Consider the following 15,090-nt stretch of genomic DNA (forward strand, 5'->3'; position numbering starts at 1 on the left):
CTTAGCAGCAGCAGCAGCAAGCTCCAGGACTGTGAGAGAATAGATCTGTGTTGTTTCTAAGCCATCAAGTTTGTGGTAATTTGTATGGCAGCCCTAGGAAACTAATACAGTGGTTTATGCTGAGTTTCCTTCCTACTGGTTTTACACTGGCAGAAAACACTTCAGCAATCACTACCATAAGTAAATTACCTCTATAGGGGACTTAATTAGAGTAGAACAATGTTATATTATTTGGTTTTATATGGTGCTTTTCATACACATGTTTCCTGAAGCTGTTTTACTAAGTACTGTGTTAAAGTGAAAATGACTGTGAAGCTATTGTATTATGAACCTTTCAATAGTGGACTCAGAGCATTAGGCATGAACAGCTGTCATTATGGAAGAAACAGAAAGGCTTGAAAGTGGAGTGATAATGTCCCACTGCTGTTGCTAAGTTTCATCCATTTTTAAACTTCCAAAGAATAAGTGATCTGGAGAAGGAAATGGCAACCCACTCCAGTAGTCTTGCCTGGAGAATCCCATGAACAAAGGAGCCTGGTGGGCTACAATCCATGGGGTCACAAAGAGTTGGACACGACTGAGCAACTAACACACACAAGGTGTCATATCGAAAAAGACAAGCCCAGAGTGAAGGGAAAAATAGAATATCCAACCCTTGACCCTGGTAGAGCACCTGAGAATTAACAAAATCTGAAAATAATACCAAATTTGAAACAAATGTAATGGAATACATATGTATATCTTTTGTAGCTTCTGATATGTTAGGGGTGGAAAAGAGTCACTAAGAGAGACTTTTCTAAAGAGGGAAGTGAGCAATGGTCAATTTTCACCAATGGGAGACTGACCCTCCAGGGATCCACACTGAATCTTCAGGCTGTCTTTCCATGGGTGTAGGATACACGTCCTTACTAGTTTAGCAAAATTCAGAAGAGAAATCATAGCCCATTTGTGGTGGGGGGCGGGGGGGGGGAGAGTTAACACAGCAGTCCTGAGATGGCTGTCTTTAAAAGGCCTGCTTCCTAGGTTGGTCCTTGGCTGGCACCTGGGAACTTGAACTTTGGTGGGAGGGTTTCCACCATTCCCGGAAACGATAAGGATGGCTCACTCCCTAAACTGTTTGTAAAAGTACTATGGATTATGCTGAACAGAATCCTTTTGGGAGTCTAGAAGCTGGCTTCATGCTAGGCAGATGGTGCCTATGTGACCAGTCCCCAATAAAAGTCTTAGGCACTCTGTGTCTAATGGGCTTCCATGGAAAATAGCATTTCTCACATGCAGCCACAGCTAATTGCTGGGGGAATTAAGCATGAACTGTGTGGCCCCACTAGGAGAAGACCCTTACAACCTTGTGCCTGGTCTCCCTTGGCCTTTGCCCGTGTGCCTTTTCCCTTTGCTTTCTATCCTTTTTTTGTAATGAATTTTAGCCATGATCATATCCTGAGTCATGTGAATCCTCCTAATGGATCATTGAACCTAGGGTTGGTCTTGGGACCCTGACATACCAGCTCCTCCACAATATCAGTCAACAGCTCCATCTGAGTACTCCCTTTCACTCCCCAGTGGTACCCTCAGATTACATGATACTCAACTGAGACTTAGCTAAAGAGAATTCACCCATGATATATATATATATATATATGCTGTATATATTGGCTATGTTGTTGTTGTTCAGTTGCCCAGTCATGTCTGACTCTTTGCGACCTCATGGACTGCAGCACGCCAAGCCTCTCTGTCCCTCACCATCTCCCGAAGTTTGCCCAAGTTCTTGTCCATTGCATCAGTGATGCCATACAGCCATCTCATCCTCTGATGCCCTCTTCTCCTGCCCTCAATCTTTCCAGGCATCAGGGACTTTTCCAATGAGTCAGCTGTATATATATTGGCTGTACCACATGGCATGCAGGGACCTTAGTTCCCTAACTAGGGATCGAACCCACGCCTCTGGAATCTTGACCACTAGACTGCAAGGGAAGTCTCCTGTCCTCCTCACCCACTATATTTTGACAAGTAAACAGGTTTAATTATTGTAATCAAGTAAGAAAAGAGCAATGGGGCTTCCCTTGTGGCTCAGCGATAAAGAATTGGCCTGCAATGCAGGAGCCGCAGGAGATGCAGGTTTGACCCGGGTTGGGAAGATCCCCTGGAGCAGGGCATGGCAAACCACTCCAGAATTCTTGCCTGCAGCATCCCATGGACAGAGGAGCCTGGAGGGCTACAGTCCAGAGGGTCACAAAGAGTCGGACACGACTGAAGCAACCTAGCATGCATGCAAGAAAAGAGCAATACATTTTATTTTGAATGTGTTTTTAGGTCTTTTACTTCTTGATCTGGTTTTTCCTTCTTTTGGTGGCTGAGACAGGACCAGCTTGTAAGGGTACATTGTTTTTTTAAATTTGCAAGTTTAAAATATGTTTATTTGCTGATATAAAAACGTTGCTGGCTGTCCTTCTGTTCTCCAGTGCATCAAACTTGTTCTTGCCTTAAGCTTTTTTTTTTTTATTGCCTTAAGCTTTTGTACCAGCAGCTCTTGCTGTCTGAGATGCTTTCCCTATAGCCTTGAATACCTCGCTCTATCTTTTCAGTGAGCACTCCCCTTAACAGTCACCTCCTCAGAGAGGCCTTCCCTGACCACCCAATCTAAAGGGGCCTCCACTCTACCCACAGATCCCCCTGCTTTGACTTCATCATAGCACTTATTTCAACCCTCTATTGTATTCATGCTTTATTTTTTGTTTACTGAAAGCCTCTTCCCTCTAGAATATAATTTCCACTTGAAAAAGTCTTTTGTTTGATTTGATCAGCATTTTATTCTCAGTGCTAAAACAACACCTGGAAGAAAAATCAAGGCATTTGGTAAATATTTTTGCATAAATGAATAATTAAATCATTTGATTAAATAAGTGACATTTTGGAAACTGCACTTAACAGTTTTCAGGACACTGGCCCAATTTGCTTTATTTTTTTTTTTTTCTGTTGCCACATTCAGTATTTTCCCCATCAGGTTTTTTTCACCAGTGGGCAGTCACTATTTCTTTGTTCCGCCAGGCCCCCAAAGCAACCAGACAGGCAGCTTAGTGAAGCAACACCGTCAATCAATGTCAGGTGTACGCTTGCCTCAATTCCAAAGGGCCAGCACTATCATTTAAACATCATCCAATCTCTGCATCTTACAGAGTTTAACTGCTACAAAAAGTAAGGAGGCAATTGCAATGGGTTGTACTGTGCATATTGGCAGGGTCGATGCCATTAAGATTCACTTCCTTGCTTCTCCTGTTCAATTACTTCTGTGCAAGGCGGTGGATTTCCCTTGTCTTCTTCAATTTAGATTTATTGAATTTCTGAATCAGCCATATCTTGTTTGTCAGGTATTTGGTTAGATGAAGCAGTGATGGGGTGCACAAAGAGTCAGATTTCCACAGTATCTACTCTACCCCCCCCCCATTTCTGACATCTCCATCACCCATTCCAGCCTCTTATGATATTGCTGCTGCTGCTGCTGCTAAGTCGCTTCAGTCGTGTCCGACTCTGTGCAACCCCATAGACGGCAGCCCACCAGGGTCCCCTGTCCCTGGGATTCTCCAGGCAAGAACACTGGAGTGGGTTGCCATTTCCTTCTCCAATGCATGAAAGTGAAAAGTGAAAATGAAGTCACTCAGTCGTGTCCGACTCTTAGTGACCTCATAAACTGCAGCCTACCAGGCTTCTCCGTCCATGGGATTTTCCAGGCAAGAGTACTGGAGTGGGGTGCCATTGCCTTCTCCGCTTATGATATTGCACTACCCTAATTTTCCTTGTACCTTAACAATTTACTCCTGTCCATCCCTAAGTGTACCAGTCCTTGAGGTTTAGCCTTCTGCAATTCTTCCACAATGAGATGTGTGTGCTTAGTTGCTCAGTCGTGTACAACCCTTTGCAACCCCATGAACTGTAGCCTGCCAGGCTCCTCTATCCATGGAGATTCTCCAGGCAAGAATACTGGAGTGGGTTGCCATGCCCTCCTTCAGGGATCTTCCCAACTCGGGGATCAAACCCACGTCTCTTATGTCTCTTGCATTGGCAGATGGGTTCTTTACCACTAGCAGAACTTGTGAACAGATTGTTTTTCCTAGGATCTGTGTAGAGCTCCTCTAATGAAGGACTTCCAGTGGCAATTGTTCTGTGGTGAGCAAGCACAGAAAAGAACATGTTTACACTTGTCCTCAGCTTTCAACCCATGCTTGGCTATTTGTCTCTTGCTTTGGGGGTCCCACCCACTCCCCTGATTTCTGGGCCCTGACCTCTTTCTGGCTGCCAATCTGCACTTCTGCACTCCTTCACTCTCTATTGAATGTTCATCTGTTTCTCCAGCTGTACCTTCTTCCAACCACTAGTTCACATGTGACACTCACCATCATTCACTTGGTCCTATATAGAGGATCCCCACTGAAACTTCTTTCCTGGTTGTGTCCCTGGCTTCACCCCCTAACCAGCTTGTAATATTATTCTGGAACAAAGCATATTTCACTCTGGTGGAAACAGAATTATTAGGCAAATAGAATTCCAAGCAGTGACAGCATATTTAGAAGAAAAACTCTTTTATGTTTATTTATTCTTTTTGTCCCTTGCATCCAGAAGATGAACACAACACAGTTTAATACTAACACTGTCTCATATGAAATAACATAACTAAAAGTTTTAAAGATGAGTTATTTCAAATCTCTTCAGCAATTCAAATGAGGTGGATTCTTTAGTACATACTAGGGTAGCAGCCATAAAAAGCAGGCAATGTCTGCAGGGAGTTGCTTTATGACATATTGTTTTCAGAAAATAATCATTAGTTTTTGATATCAAGTGTGAGATATTTAAACAAAGACATTTGCTCTGTATTTCTCTATCAGGCATGATACAATGGTGAGAGCACTGCATGGGGAGTCAGAGGACCTATGTTTCAGTCTCTAATTATAGTATAGTGCTTCAGAGCCTTTTCTCACTCTACTTTCAACCAGGTAGGGCAGAGCTACTTAGTACTCGCTGATAGAATGTGAGTGGAAGTGACTGTGCTGCTTCCCTGCTAAGGTGGCTTTGAAATGAGCATCCTGTCCCCAGGCACTCTTCCCTAGCACCTGGCTGGATGTTGACACCCAGGATAACCTTGGAGGCCACATGTTGAAGACAGTAGAGCCATTTTCATCCCCAGTCCCTATATGGCCACATAAATAATCACTCCTTCCATCTTATCAATCAGGAACATTTGCACTATGTTAAGCTACTGATATTTTGAGATTTTTGTCTTATAGTAGCTAGTATTCCCTAATAAAGTTGTTTCACTTCTTTATGCCAATCTGTTTGGGTTTTTATAAGGATTAAATGAGTCAGAACAATGCCTTACACATAATAAATGTTAGCTCTCAATATTACTTCCTGCTCTGATGCTAACAGGTTATGGGTCATTGAACATGTCAATTTCCCTGGCCTTCCATTTCTTCAACTGAAAAACATAAGAGTCATGCTTGATGACTAAATTTCCTGGAGTTTGAAATTCTATAATCAGAAGCCTCTTCAAACTGCTAAGAAAAGAAAGAAAATTAATCCAAGGAAAGTGGCCAGAAGATGAGAGAAGTTCATTCAGGACATCAGGTAAAAAGGTAAAGAATGAAAACAGAACAGTCCAAAGGATGCTGAAAGGGAAAACCACTAGTTAAAGAGAAGCATATTTTCTTTTTAAGATGTATCCATAAATTGTGAAATGAGCTTCCAAGATAAGATGTACAAACCGGGCTGTATCTGTGAGACTTTCATTCACACCCAAATGAATATCATCCGTGGTAAGAAAACAAGGGTGTCCTCCCAGAAGTGCAAAGCCTGAAATAAAAGAGAGAAAAGAAAGGCTTTTTGAAAAAAAAGAATTAAAGTAGCAAACAAAATCATGAGGTCTCAGCACCATCTCAATTGAAAAGTCAAAATCTTTCAATCTCACCAGCCTCTCTAATAGGGAATTCCCAGGGAAAGCAAAATGAGGAACTGAGAGAAGTATATGAGATTTTCTGTACTAGCACTTAACTCTCCTTCAGATGTGTGACCATCTCTCCACCATCTTTTCAGAACTGTGCTATTATGGGCCATTGTTCCTTTCTGGAGGCTATACCTCATTTTTATTCTTAAAATATATAACGATGTCCACCAGGAAAATGGGAACATCAACTGTAGTATGGGATGTCATGGATGGCAATGGAATACTGCTCAGTAATTAAAAGAAGTGAACTATACACACAAACATGCTGAATGAAAGAAGCTAGACACAAAAGAGTACATAATGTATAATTCCATTCATATGAAGTTCTAGAATGGGTGAAACAAACAGAGTGGCTGAAATTAAAACACTTGTTGCTTTTGGAGAGGGTGATTGGCTGGGAAAGAGCATTGGTGAACTTTCTGGGGTAACAGAAGTACTTTAAGCCTTGACAGAGATGGTAAGGTTACATACCAATACATGGGTATACGTATTCTTCAATACTTAACTGAATTGCACACACTTAAGATCTGTGCATTTTCCTATATATATATTATACCGTTTTAAAAAATTGAAAATAAAGTGAGCATTGAAATGGCAGTTTCAGTTCTCTAAAAATCAGCAAGATCGGACTTCTCTGGTGGTCCAGTTGTTCAGAATCCATCTGCCAATGCAGAGGACGTGATTTCAATCCCTAATCTGGGAAGATCCCACATGCTGTGAAGCAACTAAGCGCATGTGCCATAACTACTGAGCCTGCATTTTAGAGCCCGTGAGCCACAACTACTGAGGCCCAGGTTCCTAGAGCCTGTGCTCTGCAACAAGAGAAGCCACCACAATGGGAAGCCTGCACATCACAGCTGGAGGGTAGCCCCCACTTTCTGCCACTAGAGAGGAGCCTTTATGGAGCAATGAAGACCTAGCCCAGCCAAAAATAAATAAAATTTCAAAAGTTAGTGAGATCAAAGATCATTCAACCGTTTTATTTATCCTCCAACCAAGACAGAGCTAAGCACCACTTACATATTACCCTCGCCACTTTTCAACCCTCCATGGAGTGAGAGATTACTGCAAACATCTAAGCAGATGAAGCTGGCTCCTTTCCCACCCTCACAGCACATCCCATTGGTCTGGGAGGATGACGGACAAGCATCTGCCCCAAGCCATAGCTAAACTCTGTGGGAACAAGGAGAACCCTTTTATCACACACGCTGGGGCAAAATTATGGGAAATGATGACATCCAATCAGAACTTTACTCTCTCATCTGAGACAGGTTCAATAGGCAGACTTTCTTAGATATATATACATATACAATGTAAAGGTATAATTACAAGATAGAGACTTGTCTGAGGGAGTTTGCAAACATTACTTTTTCCTTCCTTGGAAACATTACTTTTTTACCTAACTTGTCTTTTGGAAAATATGCAACAGTCGCAATTTTCTGATCCTACCTGTTTCCTGTGAGCAAGAGAGAAATCATTAATTGCATGGTGAATTGGGTGATAAGGAGTATTAGACCTATGAATGGAAACTCAACCCAAAGTCTCATGAAACAACCCAGTGAAGCCTTAACACTTTTTTTTTGCATTCCACAGTGAATTTTTTTTTTAATTTTAGAAAGAATGTTCAAACTACTGCACAATTGCACTCATCTCACACACTAGCAAAGTAATGCTCAAAATTCTCCCAGCTAGGCTTCAACAGTACAGGAACTGAAAACTTTTAGATGTTCAAGCTGGATTTAGAAAAGGCAGAGGAACCAGAGATCAAATTGCCAGCATCCATTGGATCATAGAAAAAGCAAGAGAGTTCCAGAAAAACATCTACTTCTGCTTTATTGACTATGCCAAAGCCTTTGAATGTGTTGATCACAACAAACTGTGGAAAATTCTTCAAGAGATGGGACTACCAGACCACCTTACCTGCCTCCTGAGAAATCTGTATGCAGATCAAGAAGGAACAGTTAGAACCGGACATGGAACAATGGACTGGTTCCAAATTGGGAAAGGAGTACGTCAAGGCTGTATATTGTCACCTCGCTTATTTAAATTATATGCAGAGTACATCATGCAAAATGCCAGGCTGGATGAAGCACAATCTGGAATCAAGATTGCTGGGAGAAATATCAATAACCTCAGATATACAGATGATCCCACCCTTATGGCAGAAAGCAAAGAGGAATTAAAGAGCCTCTTGATGAGAGTGAAAGAGGAGAGTGAAAAAGCTGGCCTAAACCTCAACATTCAAAAAACTAAGATCATGGCATCTAGTTCCATCACTTCATGGCAAATAGATGGGGAAACAATGGAAACAGTGACAGACTTTATTTTGGGGGGCTCCAAATTCACTGCAGATGGTGACTGCAGCCATGAAATTAAAAGATGCATGCTCCTTGGAAGAAAAGCTATGACCAACCTAGACAGAATATTAAAAAGCAAAAAGCAGAGACATTACTTTGCTGACAAAGGTTCATCTAGTCAAAGCTATGGTTTTTCTAGCAGTCATGTACTGATGTGAGAGGTGGACCATAAAGAAAGCTGAGCACCAAAGAATTGATGCTTTTGAACTGTGATGTTGGAGAAGACTCTGGCGCATCCCTTGGACTGCAAGGAGATCAAACCAGTCAATCCTAAAGAAATCAGTTCTGAATATTCTCTGGAAGGACTGATGCTGATGCTGAAGCTGAAGCACTAATACTTTGGCCACCTGATGTGAAGAACTGACTCACTGGGAAAGAACCTGATTCTGGGCAAGATTGAAGGCAGGAGGAAAAGGGGACAACAGAGAATGAGATGGCTGGATGGCATCATTGACTCGATGGACATGAGTTTGAGCAATCTCCAGGAGTTGGTAATAGACAGGGAAGTCTGGCGTGCTGCAGTCCATGGGGTCACAAAGAGTCGGACATGACTTGAGTAACTGAACTGACTGACTGACTTCTAGGTATCTCTGTCACATCTCACTCCCATACTCCAAACTAATACCCAGCGGCCTCTTCATCATCTTTGCTGTGTGTCTAATAGACATACCAAACTCAACACTTCTAAAACTGAACTCCTGATCTTCGTCTCCATCCTGCCTCATTGGCTCTATCTTGCTCCATCCTGCTGACAGTTGCTCAGATGGAAACCTTGAAGACATCCTTCACACCTCTCTTTTACCCGATACATCAGGAATCTTGTTGACTCTCCCTTCAAAATATTTCCTGAATCTAGCCCTCTTATCTGGCTCAAATCTGCCATAACCATGGCCCCAGCCTCTATATACTGTACCTACCTGTTGACATCTTTCACTGCTTCTATCTTATCTCCATCCCTGAAAAGTGAAAGTCTATCAGTCATGTCGGACTCTTTGCAACCCCATGGACTGTATAAGGTGAGGTGAAGTCGCTTAGTCGTGTCCGACTCTTTGCGACCCCATGGACTGTAACCTACTAGGCTTCTCCATCCATGGGATTCTCCAGGCAAGAATACTGGAGTGGATTGCCATTTCCTTCTCCAGGGGATCTTCTTCCAGGGGATTGAACCTGGGTCTCCTGCATTGGAGGCAGACGCTTTAACCTCTGAGCCACCAGGGAAGCCTTATGGACTGTATAGTCCATGGAATTCTCCACCCCTAGTGCCCCAGTTTATTCTCAACAGAGCAGAGAGATCCATTTAAAATGGAAGTTAGGAGCATCCCTTGTGGTCCAATGGTTAAGACTCCTTACTTCCAATGCAACAAGCATGGGTCTGATCCCTGTTTGGGTAACTAAGAGCTCATATACTGAACTAAGGCCTCACATGCTGTGTGGCATGGCCAAGAAAATAAATTTTCCAAAATGCAAGTTAGACCGTGTTCCTCCTCTGTTCAAAACCCTCCAAAAGATTCTCCTGTTTACTCAGAGTAAAAGGCAAAGTCCAAATAATAGGATACATATCTCTCCCTCACTTGCAGGTAGTCTTGTCTTTGTTGAGAGCACTGATCACCATCCACCATGATACATCATTCACTTACAATTTATTATGTCTATTGTTTATTGTCTGTGTACCAACTAGAATCTCAGCTCCATGAAGGCAGGGATTTTCCTATCTTTTATTCACCGATATGTTATAACCAAGCAGAACCCTTATGGGGCCTTCAGGGACAAGCCTTCCCCTGTATCCTCTGCTTTAGCTCTTCTCTGAAGTACCTAGGTAATGGTATTTGATGCACATTTCCTGAGTTGTTTTGCAGATGTAAAAAGCCATCCTCTCTCCAACAAAGCGGAGGTGTTAAGTACTTGAAGACCTTGAATACAAGCCCCAGGCCTCCTGGAGCCTAAAGATTGGTAAAACTTGTGACATCTCCCTGCTCCTTCACCATCTGCCAGTCAGAGAACCCTGCACAAGCTGATCACAGACCTTGTGACCCCCGCTTCCGCACCTGGCTTTTAAAAATGCTTTGCTGAAACCCTTCTGGGACCTCGGGGCTTTTAGGCCATCATCCACCCTTCTCCTTGCATGGTTCTGCAATAAAGCTTTCCCTGTTCCAAACTCTGACCTTTCAGTTTGTTTGGCCTCACTGTGCATTGGGCACACAAACTTGTATTAACAACATCAGTCTCAAGAACCTAGAATAAATATTGGTACATAGTAACTGGCTTCCCTGGTGGTTCAGATAAAGAATCAATGTGCAATGAGGGAGACCTGGGTTCGATCCCTAGTTTGAGAAGATCCGCTGGAAAACGGAATGGCAACCCACTCCAGTGTTCTTGCCTGGAGAATCCCATGGACAGAGGAGCCTGGTGGGTGGCAAAGAGTTGGACACTACTGAGCAGCTAACATTTTCAGTTTTTTCTTTCACATAGTAAGTATTCAACACAAACTTGGTGAACAAACGTAGGAAGGATTTTGACTCGAGAGAGAACCCATTCTTCTTACTTGCAAACATCTCCTAATTTTGTTAATGGACTTTTCTATTACCTGTCAAGTGAGCTAATAGGATTTTGTGATGATTATAATTATGAATCACTCTTGAGCACTTAATCTGTTTCTAAACAAGGGAAATCACCTAAACAAATATGAATACTGCATATTCATCAAGAAAGTATTTATTATGCCCCTACTATATGCCTGGCATAGGGAAATGCCACTGAGGGTTGGGGGCTGTGGAGGAAGGTTTCAAACAGTTTAAGATCTCCTGGCTGGTCTACTTGAAGTCATACTCTTACTTGGACTAGAAGTCATTTTGCTAACAATCCAGGTTTAGCTTGTGTTTTCATTTTTTTCTTTGTGCTATAAAGAAGATTCATATCAAATCTGGACTTAGTTGATAGGGGTAGAAAGAAAGGTTACATACAGAAAGTGTTAAGAAATAGCAGTGGAAGCTCTGATGGAAAAATGTAGCCTCCATATCAGCAAACAAAGGGTGCTGTGGCTGTCAAGCCATCAGCCGCTACCACTGCCCCAAGTGTGAGCCCTGAGGAAACGGGATGAAGACAAAAAGGCTGCCCACGCCCAAGCCCTCAGCCACTGCAGCCACCCCAACAGTGCACCCTGAAGGGACTCGGGATGGGAAAGAACAGCATGCATGCTCCGTCACTTCAGTCCCGTCTGACTCTTTGTGACCCCATGTACTGTAGCCCACCAGGCTTCTCTGTCTATGGCAAGAATACTGGAGTGGGTTGCCATGCCCTCCTCCAGGGGATCTTCCCAACCCAGGGATCCAACCTGTGTCTCTTGCGTCTCCTGCTTTACAGGTGGATTCTTTACCCAATGAGCCACCAGAAAAGCCTAAGAACAGGATTCTGGCGCTGGATAGCTAAGATGCATATCAAAGGAATGGTTTCCATGAGCCCAGACTCTTGTATCTTCCAATACATAGAAAAGCACTAGATTCATTAACTTGAGATGTCTGGTGTCTTTCATTAATGGTAATCGTTTGATGTTTCAACGACTTGGTTTTAAGTTCAGAATTCCTATGTATCCTGGCTCCTCCCTGACCTCTTCTGAGCAGTCCCTCAGAGCTAACTGAGAGACTGCCTCCCGGGCTTCAGTCCTCAGCAAGTCCACTCAATAAAACATAATTCTCAACTTTCAGTTTGTGGAATGTTTTTCAGTCAACAAAGCCCTTCAGCAGTTCTTGAAGGAGATAAAATGGGAAGCCATTGCCTCCAAAAAGGAATTACCTCTGCAATTTTTGGTCACCCGTCAGAAAGAAGCCTCAGACCCAGGTCCAAAAGCACAGGTCAAGCATTTGCCAGTTTAGCTGACCTGGACGGCATTAAGTGCTTCAGTGGCGCTAGTGGTAAGCAACATGCCTGCCAACGCAGGAGACACAGGAGATGCAGGTTCAGTCCCTGGGTCAGGAAGATGCCCTGGAGGAGGAAATGGCAACCCAGTCCAGTATTCTTGCCTGGGAAATCCCACAGACAGAGGAGCCTGGCAGGTTACAGTCCATGGGGTCACAAAGCGTGGGACACAACTGAGCATGACTTAGCATGCAGCATGCTTATGGAAGATGTCAGACATTCTGAGAAGCCACCAGGAGCTGCCATTGCTGAGGAGAGGAGGGCGGAGGGACAGATCTCTATTCTCTCTTCACTCTTCATCCAGAGGGAGTTTGTTTTTATCTCTTTCACTTCTGCATACATATCAGATATTTTTGAACAAAGGATTTCATCTGTTAATATCTAAATTTCTGTCTGAGAAAATAAAAGTCTGTCTTACTTTGCTCCTTCTTTTCTTCAGGGATCCCTGCAAGCTTTGGAAGAAGGGGTATAAACAGAATTCACGTAGGAAATGTGAGGGCTCCAAGGGTTCTTGCTGGTAGAGATAAGGCAACTGTTGCCCTCTCTGAGCTTTACTTTCATACCCATGGCATAGTATCACGGTTTCTATATTGCCAGCTTTGCAAAATGACGAATTTAAAAGAGCTTGGAAAGCACTAACTTCTATTTAACCTTGAAAGTCAAATACCAGTGTTAAATAAGGAAAAGAACCACCTCTTAGGATGCCCTGTGCATTTTTCCATCCAATATTGCGCTTACCGAGATTAATAAATGTATCCGTCTATCTGCTCAATTAATTTGCAATGAAGGAGTATAATCATCAGTAGTCACACAGGAGAATTGTCTGGTTTGCCAGGCTGGCATACACAAAAAGTGAGTGAGGAATGAATGAGCTACAGCTACACACAGTGACATTGATACAGCTCCCAAACCTAATGCTGAGCAAAAGAAGCCAGACACAAAAGAGCAGGTACTGAATGACTCCATTTCTATAAAGTTTGAAAACAGCTAAACTAAACTGTGAGGTTAGAAGCCAGGATAATGATTACCCTTGGGGGGTGGGGCAGAGAGTAGCAAATGGAAGGAGATACAAGGAAGGACTTCTGGGTGCTATTCACATCGTTTCTCTATCTAGGTATTAGTTACAAGGACGTATAAAAATTCATTGAACTGTGTAATTAATGATTTGTGCATTTGTGCACAAATTTGTGCATTTGTGTCTTACATTTTAATAAAAATATTACATGAGTAATAAATATGGCTTGATTTGGGTGGAGAATTTTATTTTGTCTCCTAAGATAAAGGTGACGGCACCCCACTCCAGTACTCTTGCCTGGAAAATCCCATGGACAGAGGAGCCTGGTAGGCTGCAGTCCATGGGGTCGCTACAGTCGGGCACGACTGAGCGACTTCACTTTCACTTTTCACTTTCATGCATTGGAGAAGGAAATGGCAACCCACTCCAGTGTTCTTGCCTGGAGAATCCCAGGGACGGGGGAGCCTGGTGGGCTGCCATCTATGGGTTCGCACAGAGTCGGACACGACTGAAGCGACTTAGCAGCAACAGCAGCAAGATAATACTAGGGAAACCTCAGTGGCTCAGACAGTAAAGAATCTGCCCACAATGCAGGAGACCCAGGTTCGATCCCTGGGTCAGGAGGATCCCCTGGAGGAGGGCATGGCAACCCACTCCAGTATTCTTGTCTGGGAAATCATGGACAGAGGAGCCATGGCGGGCTACAGTCCATGATGTCGCAAAGAGTCAGATAAGACTGACCAACTAACAAGCTAATACTGCTGTATCGTTGCAACTCAGGTTTGAGATGGAATCCTCAAGGATTATCCAGTGAGGATCACCCCATCCCAGAGGCTGGCACAAATCTGGGGTAGAAATAGACAGTTTTAATTACGTCTTATTTTCATTCTAAACAGCAGGGTAATAGGTTTTGATGAAAAATTGTGCCAACAGACAACTATTAAGATGCACATGTACATAATAGAAATGTACTGCCATGTTTTGGGTTGAGGTTTACCATTTCTATATGCATTGAAATTAGCTGCTTACTCTGACTGATTCTCCTACTATTGAGTTTGGCAGGATGCCATCTCAATGAAACCCATGGGTATTTATTGAAGATCATGATGAATACTCTGAACCATAACTTTTATGGTCATATGTTCCTTTTCTCATTTATTTGTTGTTTGTAATTTTGTGCAGATTTCTATAAAGAGCACTTCTTTATAGAAAATCATCATTTAACAAAATGCTTAATGCCACCTGTAGAAACAATTTTGCTGGAATAAAACAGGACTAACATGTGCTCAAATTAAATTAGACATTTAAAAATATGTTTAATAATAGCTTCTAATCCTGGGTCTGCCATTTATTAGCTATATGTCTGTGGGCCTTTTGCTGAACCTATTTTAGCCTATTTTCCTCAGTGGTCTCACCCTCATGGAGTTGTCCTGAGGATTAAGTGAGATAATCCATGTAATCAATGTAGAGCACTTAGTGTAGGGTCTGTGCCCAAAAGCTTATTAAATCTTCACTCTTGGTTTTATTAGTAGCTTATCTACCACATGACATGTGCATGGTAAAACTGATGACTTATTCAGGAATATGTGAAATTAAAAATAACATTTGAACAGAGAAACATGGTAGACAACATCAACAGCTAAGAAAAAAATAATTTGAGAAAAATGTAACATTGCGAAAATTGTATGTATTTAATCAATTCTTTGATGGTTTCAGAAAAGAATACCTCTCTTAAGTACTAATGATTTTTAAAAATGATAACCAGTGTTGAAAAGGAGCAGAATTTCAGAACTACTGACTGGTTTATGCAATAT

At 42.5% G+C, this 15,090-nt stretch overlaps 1 protein-coding gene across 1 annotated transcript in view; it reads right to left on the reverse strand.

The window, feature by feature from the left end:
• Positions 1-15,090, reverse strand: part of OTC (ornithine transcarbamylase) — a 73,221-nt gene that overhangs the window by 38,922 nt on the left and 19,209 nt on the right. The window contains exon 4 of the mRNA XM_040266309.1: positions 5,754-5,841. Within this exon, the coding sequence (XP_040122243.1) occupies positions 5,754-5,841 (88 nt within the window). The remainder of the gene's footprint in view (positions 1-5,753; positions 5,842-15,090) is intronic.

This window comes from Oryx dammah, unplaced genomic scaffold, assembly GCF_014754425.2.
Source record: "Oryx dammah isolate SB20612 unplaced genomic scaffold, SCBI_Odam_1.1 HiC_scaffold_23, whole genome shotgun sequence".
NCBI classification, from domain to species: Eukaryota; Metazoa; Chordata; class Mammalia; order Artiodactyla; family Bovidae; genus Oryx; species Oryx dammah.